This window comes from Coregonus clupeaformis, chromosome 31 (genome assembly GCF_020615455.1).
Source record: "Coregonus clupeaformis isolate EN_2021a chromosome 31, ASM2061545v1, whole genome shotgun sequence".
Lineage (NCBI taxonomy): Eukaryota > Metazoa > Chordata > Actinopteri > Salmoniformes > Salmonidae > Coregonus > Coregonus clupeaformis.
Genome location: NC_059222.1, coordinates 41,224,135 through 41,243,873, shown reverse-complemented (window position 1 = coordinate 41,243,873; position 19,739 = coordinate 41,224,135). Strand labels below are relative to the sequence as shown.

Genomic DNA, 19,739 nt, shown 5'->3' with positions numbered 1-19,739 from the left:
TATCAATACATAGAATTCATCACATGAAGAAAGAAGAATATACATTATTTGAAAAAGCAGCCTAACTTAAAATATATTTATAAAAAAAAATGCACTATTCTTTTCTTGCTGGCACCGACTTTTCTGAGAACGACTTTATTGTGGGAAAATGTACTTAATATGACCGTGATGTGGTCGTCTCACCTAGATATCTTAAAATGAATGCACTAACTGTAAATCGCTCTGGATTAGAGCGTCTGCTAAAATGACTGAAATGTAAATAAATCATGTATAGTCTTATATGTTTCCCCTTATTATAGCTAAGTAGTTATTTTTACTGTCCCATATAGATGCACAGCACACAGAATAACAACATGAAACAGCATCCGAATCCACACAATACATTAACTAACCAATGCATGTGGAGGTATCGCTCATCTACAGGAAAATCATAAACTGCTATTTGCTGCCATCTGGTGGTTGTTTGTAGCAACGTCAGTACGCTGGTCAAACAGTACCTTTAAAAATACTTGTATTGTTACAGAATAACAACAGGGTACATTTCGTATAGACACGCCACAGGTTTGTCAATATGATACAACTGGGAAATGGTCTCCACGGTCATTATCAAGAGAGTGTCACTGTCTCAGAGACTCTTACAGTACAGTAATACTTTACACTATACATAAGTGGTCTGTGGGCCATTTACATATTCTATCAAATATGGCTAGTGCTTATCTTTTATATTTAGGCCCTCCATTTCAGATAAAGAAATAATTACCTAATGCTCTAAGAGATATGATATGCCAGTAAAATATTAAGGACCCAGACAGCTAACAGCTAACAGCCCAAGATCATGATATGATATGCCAGTAAAATATTACAGATGCAGACAGCCAACAGGCCAATATCATGATATGATATGCCAGTAATATATTACAGATGCAGACAGCCAACAGGCCAATATCATGATATGATATGCCAGTAAAATATTACAGATGCAGACAGCCAACAGGCCAATATCATGATATGATATGCCAGTAAAATATTACAGATGCAGACAGCCAACAGGCCAATATCATGATATGATATGCCAGTAATATATTACAAATCCAGACAGCTAACAACCCAATATCATGATATGCAAGTAAAATATTTTAGCTAACAACCCAATATCACACTTCATAGTAAAAACAGACCCAATATGATATCATAATACTCACTGGATAGATAGCTAGGACATCAGGCTCTGTCAGGTTGTCTTGGACTGAATTCATAGTCATTTCTAGGCATCCGATAATAACATCAGTGTTGTCTGGTGTTGTCAGTCTGGGATACAGAGTTAAGTTAGCAAGCCCACTGACAATACAATTAGCCCTTCCTTTCTCCAATGACACTGAACTAATCCCCAAGCCAAGGGGACCGGAGCGTTAGATTAGTTAAGCTGTTGCACAGCGAGGAAGAATATAGAATATACATGAAATGGCGGCTTTAGCAAATAGGTCAGTACTATTATAAGGATTCGGTCCCAAATCAACAAGTTGAAACCAAAGCCAAAAGTCAAATCCATTCTTAACAGTTTGGCAGGAATCAAGACATTTTAAACTAAGACTAGGCAAGATTATGAAAACCGTCCCAAAAGTAATGATTTTGAAAGATAGTCTACATGTCTATTCCTCCCAAAGAGAATGTGCTCTGTGGTCAGCTAGTAGGCCTGAGCCACAAAAGGTTGAAAAGTAATAAAGAAATTAAAAAGTGACACATGCATTAATTTCTCCGTTACTCACATCATTTGTCCGTTCACAGAAGATTTAAAAAAACACACCTGTCACGGGACTTAGGCACAATATTATCTCAATCAAACCACTAATTTCTTCATTATGTGCCTAAAAAGGCCCTAAACATGAACAAAAAATAAGAGAGAACCTGCAGGCAATGATCTGAAAAATAAAGTCCATGTCCATGGTTGGAGTGATTGGGAAGTTGAATCCAGGGGAGGCCTAGAAAGCAGTAGTTGGGCTCACAAAGGCCAAGGCTTAGCAGGGCACCAGGAACTTCAGTCTTGGAGGCGAGGGACTGGAAGAGATGGTGAAGATAATATTTCTGTGGGTGTGGTGGTTGGGGCATGAGACCCCTATGAGGGGGATATAGCGGCCAGCGTACCAAGACCCACAGAGTCACCTGGCGAACACACACCCCTAGACAGCCAACATCTCTCTGTCCTGCTTCTTCCTCGGCCTCTCCCTCTCTGAAATGAAGAAAACCAGACAGACTCTGAATGACACTTTAGTCCTCATGTAATGTCTATTACCACTGCTGAAGTGTTTAACCTACATCTGAATTCATATCATTCTCTCAACATAAGACACAAATATTGGTAATTCAGTATGACGCCACATCTGAGGAGACCTACCTTGACCTGGCTTTGGTTCTTCCTCAGCTGCCTCCGGGATGTCAGGCAGGGAATCGTCAGGTACCTCTGGTAGGTCAAGCTCTCCCTAAACACACAAAAACAACAGACGGAAAGGGAAGTCAAAAAAGAACAAGACTCTCGAAAAGGAATGTGTTGTCTGTCGTCTGTCGCTGTAAGGCGGGGAGAAATCAGGTAAGGAACCAGAGAAGTGATACCATCCAGAGTGACACAGTCCCTTGCCTTGAGAAATGGCTGTAGACTCTGATAAGGCATCTTTAACTGTTGAACACAAGGGTTGATTTGAGGCTAGTCAGTCACTGTGTGATAAAATCACAAACTTGTGTTCAACGGTTAGATGCCATAGGAGAAACGGTGTGTTAGGAGTCTACAGCCATGCCTCAGGTCAACGGAGTCCTATGACAATAGTTGGTGGCCAGCCACTGTTGTTGAGTCATTCAGACTGACCTGAGTGATGGCCTCCAGTTCAGCCAGAACAGCATCTTCATCCTCCTGTGTCAGGGAACCTGCCAGCATCTCATCTATTTCCTGTACAGAGATAAAGGTACAAATAAATATCAACAAAATACAGTAATTTCAATAAGATATCAATGCTTCTGTAAAAACAAACAGTGGGGACCTTACCCTCTGGTATTCTATGCCTTCTTGGGTCTCATCCATAATTCTCTCCACATCCTCGATGGACATCGCCTGATACGAAAGAACAAACAGTAAGTACAGGAAAGCCAATGTTTTATTCACGGCATATCCATGCGGAATGCTATATTATTTGGATTGCAGATGCACTGAAGGTAAGCAACCTATTTATCTTACTGATGGCTTATGGAAAAGATAGACATACAGTATGCTACTTATCGGGTCATAGGGAAGTTGCATAGAGATCAAACATAGCTCTCTGATACCCTCACATAGCGTACCTCATGCAATGACTTCAGGCAGTCGTTTCCAACTTTAAGGCCTTCAATGACCTTCATCTCAATCTGGGCAAACTCAATGTCTTGACACTAAAGAAAACAACAAGATCAGAAGGCATTAGTTGAGTACAGGGGTGTATTTACTAGAAACCAAACAGAACCAAGTGGAAGCAAACGGGGAGGAACCTACCTAAATTTACCAATAGAAACTCTTGTTTTTGTTGCAAAGCATTTCCCGTTTTAAGTAAAGGTTTTCCGTTGCAAAATGTTTTTGCAACAGTGTCCGACTAATGAAGAGACATTTTCTGTTTACCATCAAACATCACTTTTGAGTTGGGACCTCGACAAACTTAACAGTGAGTGAGTGATGACCATGAAAACACGCAAGACTGATGGCTATAGCTATGATCAACACATATATACTTTTTCTGGCTTTATCTAGCTCTATTTGTTATATTTCACCTTGCCTCACTGGCTTGCTAGGTAATCAACCCTCTGATGCAGTGGAGGCTGCTGAGGGGAGGACGGCTCAGAATAATGGCTGGAATGGAGCGAATGGAATGGCATCAAACCATGTTTTTGATACCATTTCACCTATTCTGCTCCTGCCATTACCACAAACCCTTCCTCCCCAATTAAGGTGCCATCAACCTCCTGTGCTCTGATGACATCTGCAATGTCGTAGACGATAACCATCTGATTACGTGTTGGTTAACTTGCAAGAGCTGCATTTGAAGTTGCATGTGATCGTATGCACTGCTAGTGGTGCTTTCAAGACAACTGGGAACTCTGGGGAAAAAACGAGGTCAAATCATGACGTCAGTGATCTTCAGGTCAGAAAGACGGAGCTCTAGAAAGATGCCCGAGTTCCCGACTTGAGATTCCAATTTGGATGACCGTTCAAAACAATTTTCCCAGTCGGAGTTCGATTTCCCCCCCCCGAGTTCCCAGCTGTCTTGAACGCACTGAAGTCTGAGATTTCCGAGTTCCTAGTTGTTTTGAACGCGACATATGTAAACAACACGGTTTCTGATGAGGAACTGCACGCGCAACTTCTAATGACGCGGCAGGGAAATGAGTCTATACACCCCACGATTACCATTTTCTACTATTCCTGGTGGTGTGAGTTAGTGAGTGAGAGAATGTTTGACAAATATGTCAGGTATTTACCATGTGTTCCAGGTTGCTTATCTGGTTTTCTGTCTTGTCCAGGAGCTGGTCCTGGTATCTCTTCTTTTTGAGCAAGAGGAGGGCCTTCCTGTTTGAAAACAAAATACAGAAATATGAGAAGATTCAATACAATGACAACCAATATAATGTCCTAATTTCGTAGTTAACAGAGTATATTTATATATGGTCTATGTGCATGACAGCTTTCAATCTCAAGTGCTTTAAAGTGACAACCTTCACTTTAGGCAGATCCGGTCTTATTAATGAACAATGCAGTCACACATTATATAACATTTCTGGTGAGAAGCAACTCCTTACTCTTTCTTGCCATCGTTCAACAGCTGCTTGGCCAGATTCCTCTCCTTCTCCAGCTGCAGGGTGATTCTCTTCTGGTACTGCTTTAATTTATCTCTCTGCTGTTTCAGTTGCTGGAATTGAGAAGACAGACATTTTAATGCAATTGTTGGAAGACCACTTGTTTCAACACTAAATCGCTTCAGTTTGCTGTCTAGCTTTGCAGTACAGAACAGTGTGTTGTTAGCCCTGGCTAGTATGGGTTGTCAGACTGCCCCTATCCCGCACTCCTAGCTAACTTACTTTAGGCCTAACGTATACATTATGAAATGGTTCCCTATCTAACTGGGTAGACAGCAAACTGGAACACGTTGTTAACTAGTTATGTTAGCAGACTGACTTGCTACAGTAGCTATGCTACTTACCAAAACTGCCCTGTCCTGCTCTGTGACTCGCGTGCGTCTCTTTCTGGCAAAAATATTTCCCATTTTGATTCAGCATCCCCGCCACTCTGTGCAGCTATTGAATCGACTTGTAAAGAAATCTATTTCTCAGAAGAACATTGCGTATACTTCATAGTTTGTGGATCGGTTGTCTAGCTAGACATCAGATGACTTTAGCTAGCTAGCTAGTTTACGTCGGTTTCCACTAGTTACCACAGCCACAACGTCAAAATGGTCTATATCGTAAATATATATTTTTTTTTTTTAGCTTTTTGCTCTGAAATTTAAGGTCAAGGTTTGGCATAAGGTTAGCAGTGTGGTTAATGTTAGGTTTAAAATCACATTTTAAGAAGATATATTGTCGAAATAGGCGGGGTTTATGACTTTGTGGCTGAGATAACTAGCAACGACCGTTTCCTTCAACGAAGCTAGCTAGCCAGCTAATGCTAAAAAACACACCCTTAACACCAAGTAGGACGGCATTTAGATAGCTAGAGACAAATCAGTTGTCACAATGACAAAAACGATAAGGCATGTATGGCTACAACCAATGATGTATATAAATCATTACATTTTAGTAAGTTAGCAGACGCTCTTATCCAGAGCGACTTACAGTTAGTACATAGCTTTTTTCATACTGGCCCCCGTGGGAATCGAACCCACTACCCTGGCGTTACAAGCGCCATGCTCTACCAATTGAGCTACAGAGGACCGTCAGCAATAGATGATAGGCCCCGTGTAGCTCAGTTGGTAGAGTAGGGCGCTTGCAACGCCAGGGTTGTGGGTTCGATTCCCCCGGGACCTCCCATACATAAAAATGTATGCACACATGACTGTAAATCGCTTTGGATAAAAGCGTCTGCTAAATGGCATATTATTATATTATATTATGCTATGTATTGGCCATGGAAAGGCTTTTAAGCCACCGGTCGGCCATATTGGCACTCCCCAGTAGGAGCAGTGCTCCATAGGAATGAATGGAATTCTACAGTATTTCAATTAAATGTTTCAAGGACAAAATTACATTAAGTATTTCGTTGTTGTAGTGGGGACAGTAACATTAGCAGTGGCAACCCGTAATTCAGGTCTGCCCCACCTGTTTAGCTAATATATATATATATATATATATATATATACTGCTCAAAAAAATAAATAAAGGGAACACTTAAACAACACAATGTAACTCCAAGTCAATCACACTTCTGTGAAATCAAACAGTCCACTTAGGAAGCAACACTGATTGACAATAAATGTCACATGCTGTTGTGCAAATGGAATAGACAACAGGTGGAAATTATAGGCAATTAGCAAGACACCCCCAATAAAGAAGTGGTTCTGCAGGTGGTGACCACAGACCACTTCTCAGTTCCTATGCTTCCTGGCTGATGTTTTGGTCACTTTTGAATGTTGGCGGTGCTTTCACTCTAGTGGTAGCATGAGACGGAGTCTACAACCCACACAAGTGGCTCAGGTAGTGCAGCTCATCCAGGATGGCACATCAATGCGAGCTGTGGCAAGAAGGTTTGCTGTGTCTGTCAGCGTAGTGTCCAGAGCATGGAGGCGCTACCAGGAGACAGGCCGTAGGAGGGCAACAACCCAGCAGCAGGACCACTACCTCCGCCTTTGTGCAAGGAGGAGCAGGAGGAGCACTGCCAGAGCCCTGCAAAATGACCTCCAGCAGGCCACAAATGTGCATGTGTCTGCTCAAACGGTCAGAAACAGACTCCATGAGCGTGGTATGAGGGCCCGACGTCCACAGGTGGGGGTTGTGCTTACAGCCCAACACCGTGCAGGACGTTTGGCATTTGCCAGAGAACACCAAGATTGGCAAATTCACCACTGGTGCCCTGTGCTCTTCACAGATGAAAGCAGATTCACACTGAGCACGTGACAGACGTGACAGAGTCTGGAGACGCCGTGGAGAACGTTCTGTTGCCTGCAACATCCTCCAGCATGACCGGTTTGGCGGTGGGTCAGTCATGGTGTGGGTTGGCATTTCTTTGGGGGGCCGCACAGCCCTCCATGTGCTCGCCAGAGGTAGCCTGACTGCCATTAGGTACCGAGATGAGATCCTCAGACCCCTTGTGAGACCATATGCTGGTGCGGTTGGCCCTGGGTTCCTCCTAATGCAAGACAATGCTAGACCTCATGTGGCTGGAGTGTGTCAGCAGTTCCTGCAAGAGGAAGGCATTGATGCTATGGACTGGCCCGCCCGTTCCCCAGACCTGAATCCAATTGAGCATCATGTCTCGCTCCATCCACCAACGCCACGTTGCACCACAGACTGTCCAGGAGTTGGCGGATGCTTTAGTCCAGGTCTGGGAGGAGATCCCTCAGGAGACCATCCGCCACCTCATCAGGAGCATGCCCAGGCATTGTAGGGAGGTCATACAGGCACGTGGAGGCCACACACACTACTGAGCCTCATTTTGACTTGTTTTAAGGACATTACATCAAAGTTGGATCAGCCTGTAGTGTGGTTTTCCACTTTAATTTTGAGGGTGACTCCAAATCCAGACCTCCATGGGTTGATAAATTTGATTTCCATTGATAATTTTTGTGTGATTTTGTAGTCAGCACATTCAACTATGTAAAGAAAAAAGTATTTAATAAGATTATTTCATTAATTCAGATCTAGGATGTGTTGTTTAAGTGTTCCCTTTATTTTTTTGAGCAGTGTATACAGTGGGGAAAAAAAGTATTTAGTCAGCCACCAATTGTGCAAGTTCTCCCACTTAAAAAGATGAGAGAGGCCTGTAATTTTCATCATAGGTACATGTCAATTATGACAGACAAAATGAGAAAAAAAAATCCAGAAAATCACATTGTAGGATTTTTAATGAATTTATTTGCAAATTATGGTGGAAAATAAGTATTTGGTCAATAACAAAAGTTTCTCAATACTTTGTTATATACCCTTTGTTGGCAATGACACAGGTCAAACGTTTTCTGTAAGTGTTCACAAGGTTTTCACACACTGTTGCTGGTATTTTGGCCCATTCCTCCATGCAGATCTCCTCTAGAGCAGTGATGTTTTGGGGCTGTCGCTGGGCAACACGGACTTTCAACTCCCCTCCAAAGATTTTCTATGGGGTTGAGATGTGGAGACTGGCTAGGCCACTCCAGGACCTTGATATGCTTATTACGAAGCCACTCCTTCGTTGCCCGGGCGGTGTGTTTGGGATCATTGTCATGCTGAAAGACCCAGCCACGTTTCATCTTCAATGCCCTTGCTGATGGAAGGAGGTTTTCACTCAAAATCTCACGATACATGGCCCCATTCATTCTTTCCTTTACACGGATCAGTCGTCCTGGTCCCTTTGCAGAAAAAACAGCCCCAAAGCATGATGTTTCCAGCCCCATGCTTCACAGTAGGTATGGTGTTCGTTGGATGCAACTCAGCATTCTTTGTCCTCCAAACACGACGAGTTGAGTTTTTACCAAAAAAGTTATATTTTGGTTTCATCTGACCATATGACATTCTCCCAATCCTCTTCTGGATCATCCAAATGCACTCTAGCAAACTTCAGACGGGCCTGGACATGTACTGGCTTAAGCAGGGGGACACATCTTGCAATGCATGATTTGAGTCCCTGGCGGCATAGTGTGTTACTGATGGTAGGCTTTGTTACTTTGGTCCCAGCTCTCTACAGGTCATTCACTAGGTCCCCCCATGTGGTTCTGGGATTTTTGCTCACCGTTCTTGTGATCATTTTGACCCCACGGGTGAGATCTTGCGTGGAGCCCCAGATCGAGGGAGATTATCAGTGGTCTTGTATGTCTTCCATTTCCTAATAATTGCTCCCACAGTTGATTTATTCAAACCAAGCTGCTTACCTATTGCAGATTCAGTCTTCCCAGCCTGGTGCAGGTCTACAATTTTGTTTCTGGTGTCCTTTGACAGCTCTTTGGTCTTGGCCATAGTGGAGTTTGGAGTGTGACTGTTTGAGGTTGTGGACAGGTGTCTTTTATACTGATAACAAGTTCAAACAGGTGCCATTAATACAGGTAACGAGTGGAGGACAGAGGAGCCTCTTAAAGAAGAAGTTACAGGTCTGTGAGAGCCAGAAATCTTGCTTGTTTGTAGGTGACCAAATACTTATTTTCCACCATCATTTGCAAATAAATTCATAAAAAATCCTACAATGTGATTTTCTGGAATTTTTTTCCTCAATTTGTCTGTCATAGTTGACGTGTACCTATGGTGAAAATTACAGGCCTCTCTCATCTTTTTAAGTGGGAGAACTTGCACAATTGGTGGCTGACTAAATACTTTTTTTCCCCACTGTATATACACTACAGTTCAAAAGTTTGGGGTCACTTAGACATTTCCTTTTTTTTTCGAAAGAAAATCTTAGTTTTTGTCCATTAAAATAACATCAAATTGATCAGAAATACAGTGTAGGTATTGTTCATGTTGTAAATGGCTATTGTAGCTGGAAACGGCTGATTTTTAAAGGAATATCTACATAGGCGTACAGAGGCCCATTATCAGCAACCATCAGTCCTGTGTTCCAATGGCACATTGTGTTTGCTAATCCAAGTTTATCATTTTTAAAGGCTAATTGATCATTAGAAAACCCTTTTGCAATTATGTTAGTACAGCTGTTAAACATTTGTGCTGATTAAAGAAGCAATTAAACTGGCCTTCTTGAGATTAGTTGGGTATCTGGAGCATCAGCAATTGTGGGTTCGATTACAGGCTCAAAATGGCCAGAAACAAATAACTTTCTTCTGAAACTCGTCAGTCAATTCTTGTTCTGAGAAATGAAGACTATTCTATGCGAGAAATTGCCAAGAAACTGAAGATCTCGTACAACGCTGTGTACTACTCCCTTCCCAGAACAGCGCAAACTGGCTCTAACCAGAATAGAAAGAGGAGTGGGAGGCCCCGGTGCACAACTGAGCAAGAGGACAAATACATTAGTGTCTAGTTTGAGAAACAGGCACCTCACAGGTCGTCAACTGGCAGCTTCATTAAATAGAACCCGCAAAACACCAGTCTCAACGTCAACAGTGAAGAGGCGACTCCGGGATGTTGACCTTCTAGGCAGAGTTGCAAAGAAAAAGCCATATCTCAGACTGGCCAATAAAAATAAAATATTAAGATGGGCAAAAGAACACAGGACAGAGGAAGATTGGAAAAAAAGTGTTATGGACAGATGAAGTTTGAGGTGTTTGTCTGTCCCCCCCCCCCCCCAAAAAAAAACTAAACAACAACAACTGTTAACCACTGCTACCTCAGTTGAGTGTAGTTTTCCGTCGGAGTAACCCACTAAAGGCTTACTGTTTGTTTCATTGTTCATCTGTTGTCTTGTTTGTGTCTTTCCCCTTGTTTTATGCAGGAGTTTTGTTTTCAACTCATTGTCGTTAGCCTGAATGTTAGGGTTTTGAGAGATCTTACAAAAAGGAAAGCAACGCAGAATTTGTCCTTCAGGAAACTCCCTCGTGTGAAAGTGACATTTTAGAAGTCACAAGGGGGAAACATGGCCTATCTCAGTCATGGCTCAAACCATTCTGCGGGAAGGGAGATGGGCCATAGTAACTATGAAACTTGGCAATGCTATATCAGACTTCAGGGGGCGGCAGGTAGCTTAGTGGTTAAGAGCGTTGTGCCAGTAACCGAAAGGTCGCTGGTTCTAATCCCCGAGCCGACTAGGTGAAAAATCTGTCGATGTGCCCTTGAGCAAGGCACTTAACCCTAATTGCTCTGGATAAGAGCGTCTGCTAAGTGACTAAAATATCATTCGGAATGTGTGTTGACATAAGTTACATGCTCCACATAAGATCCTTTTTGCTCAGCTTTCCAGAAAATGACAGGATGTATGCAACAAATACTCAGAGGCTCTTCTAATTCTCTCAGGGGATTTGAACAAAACACCTGACGACATATGGCAAGTTTAGAGTTAGTTTTTGGCAAGTTGAATGGGCAGAACACGACAGAATGATGACTATGCTGATCGTTTTCCTCCTAGAATGAGTCAGAGCTTTCAAAATAGCAATATTATCACAACATTATGCAATGATCTCTCTGTTTTTGATGCCTGCCGTTATTTCAATCCGGAAGAAAGGGGTCATACCTGGACCAACATAACTATGTCACAAAAATCGAGAATAGATTTATTCCTAATATCCCCCTCTTTGTTACAACTTGTTATATACTGTATGTAGATCATCAATTTGCTCCCCTTTCTGATCATAGTTTAATTTCCCTGATTTTACAAGCTGTGAAAAAATCTAAGGGTATTCGAGGCTATTAGAAATGAAACAACACACTTCTTAAAGATCCTGTTTCCAATGGAAACATCAAATCGTTAGCCAAATTTATTTCTGTGAGATACTTTTTTTTCTGTGACTTGGGTCATAGAAGTAAATGGGAATTCTTTAAATATAAAGTCAGAGTTTTAGCAATTAAATGTGTCAAAGAGTTGAAGCACCTTAGAGAAAGGAAAAAAAGAGCAATCTTGACAGTCTTCTAAAGAAAGAGACGTTATCTCAAGAAGAAGAGTCTGGACTTAAATCTGTACTTGAGTAAGAACAGTTTTACACAGGTCTGGCAAAGGGTGCTTTTGTCAGATCACGAGCAAAATGGATTGAAGTGGGTGGAAGAAACACCAGTTATTTCTTTGCACTTGAAAATAAAAACCACAAAAGAAAATCTATAACTGCACTCAAAATTAATGATGTATAATGAAAAGATCCCGCTGAAATATAAATGTTTGTCGTTTCCTTTTATGCAATTCTTTACAACTCACAATTTCAGGAAGATGGTTGTGCAAGCTACATTCGCCACATTCAGAACTATGTCCCTGTGATTGAGGATGAATTCCACACAGTTTGCGTATCACCTGTGTCAATTGAGGAGATTAAAGAGGCTTTGAATTCAATGAAAAAAATGGAAATCACCTGGCCCTGAAGGCCTATCAGTTGAATTTTATAGGTGGTTTTGGGAGTTACTAGAAGAGCCTACTTTTTATATGTTTCAAGATTGCATTGAAAATTGTGAAATGGTTTCCATTATGAAGCAGGGCCTTATCTCACTGATTCCGAAGCCTGATAAAGACCTCTATCTCATTGACAATTGGAGACCAATCACTTTTTAAAATATTGCTTAAAAATGGATTGCTCTGGTTTATGACAAAAACAAATGAAAGAAAGAAAGGAATAGATCCAATTATAAATGAGACTCAAGCAGGCTTTATGAAGGGGTATCACATAAATTCCAACATTCATTTAGTCTTGGACCTTTTGGATTATTCAGATGCAGTTGACTCAGATGCTGTTATTTTATTTTTTAGACTTCTGTAAAGGCTTTGACACAATTGAACATTAATTTATCTTTCGGTCTCTGAAAATGTTTGGTTTCGGTGAAAATGTTATCAAAGTCATTCGCATATTTTACAAAGATATAGTTCTGTGATACTAAACCTTAATACATCCAAAAGATTCAGTATCAACAGACGTGTACGACAGGGATGTCAAATTTCACCCTTTTTATTCATTGTGGTAGTGGAACTTCTATCTCTAGATATTCTGAATAATGCAAATTTGCATGGCTTATACTGTACCTTTTTGACTGAGAAATCAATATTTACCAGCTGGCTTTAATAAAAAGATGAAGACCAGGTCGTCCATGGCCTTAATGCCATCGCTGCATTCTCTATTGCATCTGGATTAAAACGTAATGTTTCTAAATGTGAAATCTTATGTTTATATGACTCTGATGATAAAGAAATAGAACATATTATTGTAAAGGACTGCGTTAAATATTTAGGAACGTGTCTAAAAATCACTTAGTCAGACAACATATGAATTTCTCTCCTAAAATAAAATAAAATACAAAAATATTTAATATATGGCTACAAAGGGATCTATCTAGTGCTTCTGTCCAAGGCAGATGGACTGTCTCACTTTGTGTACCCCTCATTGTCTTTGTTTGTAAATCCCTCTACCTGTAAAGAGATTAACAAGACCTTTCTTGACTTTATCTGAAAAAATAAGTCTCACAAACTGAAAAAGTATATCCTCTCAAATAAGAGATCTGAAGGAGGTCTGGAAATATTGGATTTTGTTGGCATAAGTAACACGTTCAAGGTCAATTGGTTGAAAATATGTTTGGTCAATACAGAATCAATCTGGTATTTCTGTGATGAGTGATTCTGAAGGAGTCATGCGCAGGAGGTTAAATCACAAAATAAAAGGATTTATTCCGAAGCACAGAGTTACGCAGAAATGTGTCAAAACACTCCAGTGCGCAAAACAGGCACACTGGAAATAACAAGGCACACGGGGAAATATCCCGGCGATACAAAATACACGGAGCTCCACCGAGCTTCTCTACCCTCCACAATAAACAATCACACTCAAAGACAAGGGGGCAGAGGGAACACTTATACCAGTACTGATGAGGGGATATGAACCAGGTATGTGTAATAAACAAGACAAAACAAATGGAATGATGAGATGAGGAGCGGCAGTGGCTAGAAGGCCGGTGACGACGAACATCGAAGCCTGCCCGAACAAGGAGGGGAGGCAGCTTCGGAGGAAGTCGTGACAATTTCATTCCAAACAATGTGTTTAATAAGTAGGGAAATCTTACATTTGTACTGAAATATAATTATCTTCCTGAAAGATTACCCTCTAAATTGGCTAGGTTTCACCAACAAGCTTTAATGTCCCGGGAAATGTTTTTTGCACAAATGTTCCCCCCATAAGGCTCTTTTGTGGAATAATTCAGACAGAACTGTATTGTTCTACCCTAACTGGCATGAAATAAATATTAACTTTGTTCTTGATGTGTTCGACAACAGGGGTAATATTCTTTCATACAAACAATTTATAACACTGAATCTGTTTCCAATACCTTTCAGAGAGTTTATTTCTATTCCCAGTGGTCTGACTACACTAATGAAAAATCATCTTAGCTTTGGTGATGATCACAGAGCTTATCCAGAACTCAGCCTGGAAGGTGTGGGCTTACTTGAGAAATCTTGTTGTAACAAATACATAAGACAAATGTTCCATTCAAGGAACCAATTTACGCCTAGAGGAATTGTTTTGGGGGAACATGTTTATTTCTGACATTGTCTGGAAGAAAGCTTGGTTGGTGCCTTACAAATACTGTATACCAAACAAATGTAAGGAAGTGCACTTTAAGAGTCTACATAAGATACTGTATATTCATGTAATTCCATGTTGTCCAAATTTCTTGATGTTGATGATATCTGTGTTTCCCCCCAAAAAAAAACGAAGGTAAATCTTACACACTTGTTCTAAGAATGTGAATCTGTGATCGACTTTTGGGAAAACCTTGCAGAGTACATATTTAGCTTTTTGAACACTAGCCATGTTTTTTACATGAAGGATATTGTATGTTACTATTTCAATGATGACAAGACCATTGAAATTATTGTGAATATTTGTATTCTTGTTGCCAAATACTTTCTACACAAACAAAAATTCCAGAAATAATACCAACATTTAAAATACTTCTGATTGAATTTAATCATTTAGTTAAGACATTATCCCTAGTTAATAATACAACAATGACATCTTGAATCATTATAATGCGATTTTTTGAGTGAATACAAATTGCACTTTATTATTATTATTATTATTATTAATATGTATTTAAGATATTTTCTTGTTTTACCTTTGTGTTTTGTTTTGCGGTAGATGTGTGTGATGTACTGATGTAAGTTGTTGATTGCTGATAATTTGCTTAACAAATATTTGTGCCAGATATTTGTAATTTGTACTTTGAAGAACTGTATATTTTTTTAAGTTCTTAAACTTTGGCGCACAACATGGTTCAATTTGCCAGTAAATCAGCACAATCTACTTTCTCATTTTTTTTTTTTATTGCCGCCGTCCTGGAACTAGAATCGGGATCATGTACAGTATACTGCGCTAATGCCGATACAAAAAAAGAGTAACGGAGAGCAATGTACAATAGGGCGAATTTAGCAAACGGGGTATTTGTGGTAAGTACATGGGAGCTGCCATCTTTATGCACCTCCGCTATTAGGGTTTTAGCACACAAATCACAATTTTTTTGCAGGAGACCAATAACTTTGCTAAACAAATGACCGCCCACAAAGTCCATAGCCTTTAAAAGGAAGTTTGTTTAATATTGGCCTCTTTTTCTTTGAGATCCTCCTTGGTGACTTTAGATCTGGAAGAGAGAGTGAGAGGACAAGATGGTAGTCAGTACTACAGACGTGGAGAGGACAAGATGGTAGTCATTACTACAGACATAGAGGACAAGATGGTAGTCATTACTACAGATTTAGAGAGGACAGGATGGTAGTCATTGCTACAGACGTGGAGAGGACAAGATGGTAGTCATTACTACAGACATAGAGGACAAGATGGTAGTCAGTACTACAGACGTAGAGAGGACAAGATGGTAGTCATTACTGCAGATGTAGAGAGGACAAGATGGTAGTCATTACTACAGACATAGAGGACAAGATGGTAGTCAGTACTACAGACATAGAGGACAAGATGGTAGTCAGTACTACAGACGTAGAGAGGACAAGATGGTAGTCATTACTACAGACATAGAGGACAAGATGGTAGTCATTACTACAGACATAGAGGACAAGATGGTAGTCAGTACTACAGACGTAGAGAGGACAAGATGGTAGTCATTACTACAGACAGAGGACAAGATGGTAGTCAGTACTACAGACATAGAGAGGACAAGATGGTAATCATTACTACAGATGTGGAGAGGACAAGATGGTAGTCAGTACTACAGACGTAGAGAGGACAAGATGGTAGTCAGTACTACAGACATGGAGAGGACAAGATGGTAGTCATTACTACAGACGTGGAGAGGACAAGATGGTAGTCAGTACTACAGACATAGAGAGGACAAGATGGTAGTCATTACTACAGACATAGAGGACAAGATGGTAGTCATTACTACAGACATAGAGAGGACAAGATGGTAGTCATTACTACGGACATAGAGAGGACAAGATGGTAGTCATTACTACAGACGTAGAGAGGACAAGATGGTAGTCAGTACTACAGACATAGAGGACAAGATGGTAGTCATTACTACAGATTTAGAGAGGACAGGATGGTAGTCATTGCTACAGACGTGGAGAGGACAAGATGGTAGTCAGTACTACAGATGTAGAGAGGACAAGATGGTAGTCAGTACTACAGATGTAGAGAGGACAAGATGGTAGTCAGTACTACAGACATAGAGGACAAGATGGTAGTCATTGCTACAGACATAGAGAGGACAAGATGGTAGTCATTACTACAGACGTAGAGAGGACAAGATGGTAGTCATTACTACAGACGTAGAGAGGACAAGATGGTAGTCATTACTACAGACATAGAGCACAAGATGGTAGTCATTACTACAGACATAGAGGACAGGATGGTAGTCATTACTACAGACATAGAGGACAGGATGGTAGTCAGTACTACAGACATAGAGAGGACAAGATGGTAGTCATTACTACAGACATAGAGGACAGGATGGTAGTCATTACTACAGACATAGAGAGGACAAGATGGTAGTCAGTACTACAGACATAGAGGACAAGATGGTAGTCATTACTACAGATTTAGAGAGGACAGGATGGTAGTCATTGCTACAGACGTGGAGAGGACAAGATGGTAGTCAGTACTACAGATGTAGAGAGGACAAGATAGTAGTCAGTACTACAGACATAGAGGACAAGATGGTAGTGATTACTACAGATTTAGAGAGGACAGGATGGTAGTCATTGCTACAGACGTGGAGAGGACAAGATGGTAGTCATTACTACAGACGTGGAGAGGACAAGATGGTAGTCAGTACTACAGACGTAGAGAGGACAAGATAGTAGTCAGTACTACAGACATAGAGGACAAGATGGTAGTCATTACTACAGATTTAGAGAGGACAGGATGGTAGTCATTGCTAAAGACGTGGAGAGGACAAGATGGTAGTCATTACTACAGACGTGGAGAGGACAAGATGGTAGTCAGTACTACAGACGTAGAGAGGACAAGATGGTAGTCATTACTACAGATGTAGAGAGGACAAGATGGTAGTCATTACTACAGACATAGAGGACAAGATGGTAGTTAGTACTACAGACATAGAGGACAAGATGGTAGTCAGTACTACAGACGTAGAGAGGACAAGATGGTAGTCATTACTACAGACATAGAGGACAAGATGGTAGTCAGTACTACAGACATAGAGGACAAGATGGTAGTCATTACTACAGACATAGAGGACAAGATGGTAGTCAGTACTACAGACGTAGAGAGGACAAGATGGTAGTCAGTACTACAGATGTAGAGAGGACAAGATGGTAGTCATTACTACAGACATAGAGGACAAGATGGTAGTCAGTACTACAGACATAGAGAGGACAAGATGGTAGTCATTACTACAGACATAGAGAGGACAAGATGGTAGTCAGTACTACAGATGTAGAGGACAAGATGGTAGTCATTACTACAGACGTAGAGAGGACAAGATGGTAGTCAGTACTACAGACATAGAGGACAAGATGGTAGTCAGTACTACAGACATAGAGGACAAGATGGTAGTCAGTACTACAGATGTAGAGGACAAGATGGTAGTCAGTACTACAGACATAGAGAGGACAAGATGGTAGTCATTACTACAGACATAGAGAGGACAAGATGGTAGTCATTACTACAGACATAGAGGACAAGATGGTAGTCAGTACTACAGACATAGAGAGGACAAGATGGTAGTCAGTACTACAGATGTAGAGGACAAGATGGTAGTCATTACTACAGACATAGAGAGGACAAGATGGTAGTCATTACTACAGACATAGAGGACAAGATGGTAGTCAGTACTACAGACATAGAGGACAAGATGGTAGTCATTACTACAGACATAGAGAGGACAAGATGGTAGTCATTACTACAGACATAGAGGACAAGATGGTAGTCATTACTACACACATAGAGAGGACAAGATGGTAGTCATTACTACAGACATAGAGGACAAGATGGTAGTCATTACTACAGACGTAGAGAGGACAAGATAGTAGTCAGTACTACAGACATAGAGAGGACAAGATGGTAATCATTACTACAGACGTGGAGAGGACAAGATGGTAGTCAGTACTACAGACGTAGAGAGGACAAGATGGTAGTCAGTACTACAGACGTGGAGAGGACAAGATGGTAGTCATTACTACAGACGTAGAGAGGACAAGATGGTAGTCATTACTACAGACATAGAGAGGACAAGATGGTAGTCATTACTACAGACATAGAGGACAAGATGGTAGTCATTACTACAGACATGGAGAGGACAAGATGGTAGTCAGTACTACAGACGTAGAGAGGACAAGATGGTAGTCAGTACTACAGACGTGAGAGAGGACAAGATGGTAGTCATTACTACACACATAGAGGACAAGATGGTAGTCATTACTACAGACGTAGAGAGGACAAGATGGTAATCATTACTACAGACATGGAGAGGACAAGATGGTAGTCAGTACTACAGACGTAGAGAGGACAAGATGGTAGTCAGTACTACAGACGTGGAGAGGACAAGATGGTAGTCATTACTACAGACGTGGAGAGGACAAGATGGTAGTCAGTACTACAGACATAGAGAGGACAAGATGGTAGTCAGTACTACAGACGTAGAGAGGACAAGATGGTAGTCATTACTACAGACGTAGAGAGGACAAGATGGTAGTCAGTACTACAGATGTAGTGGGCGGCAGGTAGCTTAGTGGTTAAGAGCGTTGTGCCAGTAACCGAAAGGTCGCTGGTTCTAATCCCCGAGCCGACTAGGTGAAAAATCTGTCGATGTGCCCTTGAGCAAGGCACTTAACCCTAATTGCTCATGAAAGTCGCTCTGGATAAGAGCGTCTGCTAAATTACTAAAATGTAAAATATCATTCGTAATGTGTATTGACATAAGTTACATGCTCCACATAAGATCCTTTTTGCTCAGCTTTCCAGAAAATGACAGGATGTATGCAACAAATACTCAGAGGCTCTTCTAATTCTCTCAGGGGATTTGAACAAAACACCTGACGACATATGGCAAGTTTAGAGTTAGTTTTTGGCAAGTTGAATGGGCAGAACACGACAGAATGATGACTATGCTGATCGTTTTCCTCCTAGAATGAGTCAAAGCTTTCAAAATAGCAGTATTATCACAACATTATGCAATGATCTCTCTGTTTTTGATGCCTGCCGTTATTTCAATCCGGAAGAAAGGGGTCATACCTGGACCAACATAACTATGTCACAAAAATCGAGAATAGATTTATTCCTAATATCCCCCTCTTTGTTACAACTTGTTATATACTGTATGTAGATCATCAATTTGCTCCCTTTTCTGATCATAATTTCATTTCCCTGATTTTACAAGCTGTGAAAAAATCTAAGGGTATTCGAGGCTATTAGAAATCAAACAACACACTTCTTAAAGATCCTGTTTCCAATGGAAACATCAAATCGTTAGCCAAATTTATTTCTGTGAGATACTTT

At 40.8% G+C, this 19,739-nt stretch overlaps 1 protein-coding gene and 1 non-coding gene across 2 annotated transcripts; both read right to left on the bottom strand.

Annotated features, from left to right (window-relative positions):
• Positions 1–919: 919 nt before the first annotated feature.
• On the bottom strand, positions 920–5,431 carry LOC121547731 (charged multivesicular body protein 6-like). The gene is made up of 8 exons (XM_041859143.2): positions 5,214–5,431; positions 4,813–4,922; positions 4,495–4,582; positions 3,328–3,414; positions 3,035–3,100; positions 2,858–2,938; positions 2,393–2,477; positions 920–2,227 (listed from the first exon to the last, which is right to left on the bottom strand). Exons 1-8 carry the CDS (start codon positions 5,274–5,276, stop codon positions 2,178–2,180), a joined length of 630 nt encoding a protein of 209 aa, XP_041715077.1. The 5' UTR covers positions 5,277–5,431; the 3' UTR covers positions 920–2,177.
• A 438-nt stretch (positions 5,432–5,869) lies between these two features.
• On the bottom strand, positions 5,870–5,944 carry trnat-ugu. The gene has a single exon. It is a non-coding gene; the product is annotated as a tRNA-Thr (tRNA).
• Between the last annotated feature and the right edge of the window lie 13,795 nt (positions 5,945–19,739).

Excerpts from the sequence above, each read along its gene's own strand:
- LOC121547731 (XM_041859143.2), bottom strand. The coding sequence starts at position 5,276 with ATGGGAAATATTTTTGCCAGAAAGAGACGCACGCGAGTCACAGAGCAG. Across the intron at positions 4,923-5,213 it reads AGCAGGACAGGGCAGTTTTG|CAACTGAAACAGCAGAGAGA; the intron begins GTAAGTAGCATA and ends TCTCAATTCCAG. Across the intron at positions 2,228-2,392 it reads AGAACCAAAGCCAGGTCAAG|AGAGGGAGAGGCCGAGGAAG; the intron begins GTAGGTCTCCTC and ends TCTTCATTTCAG.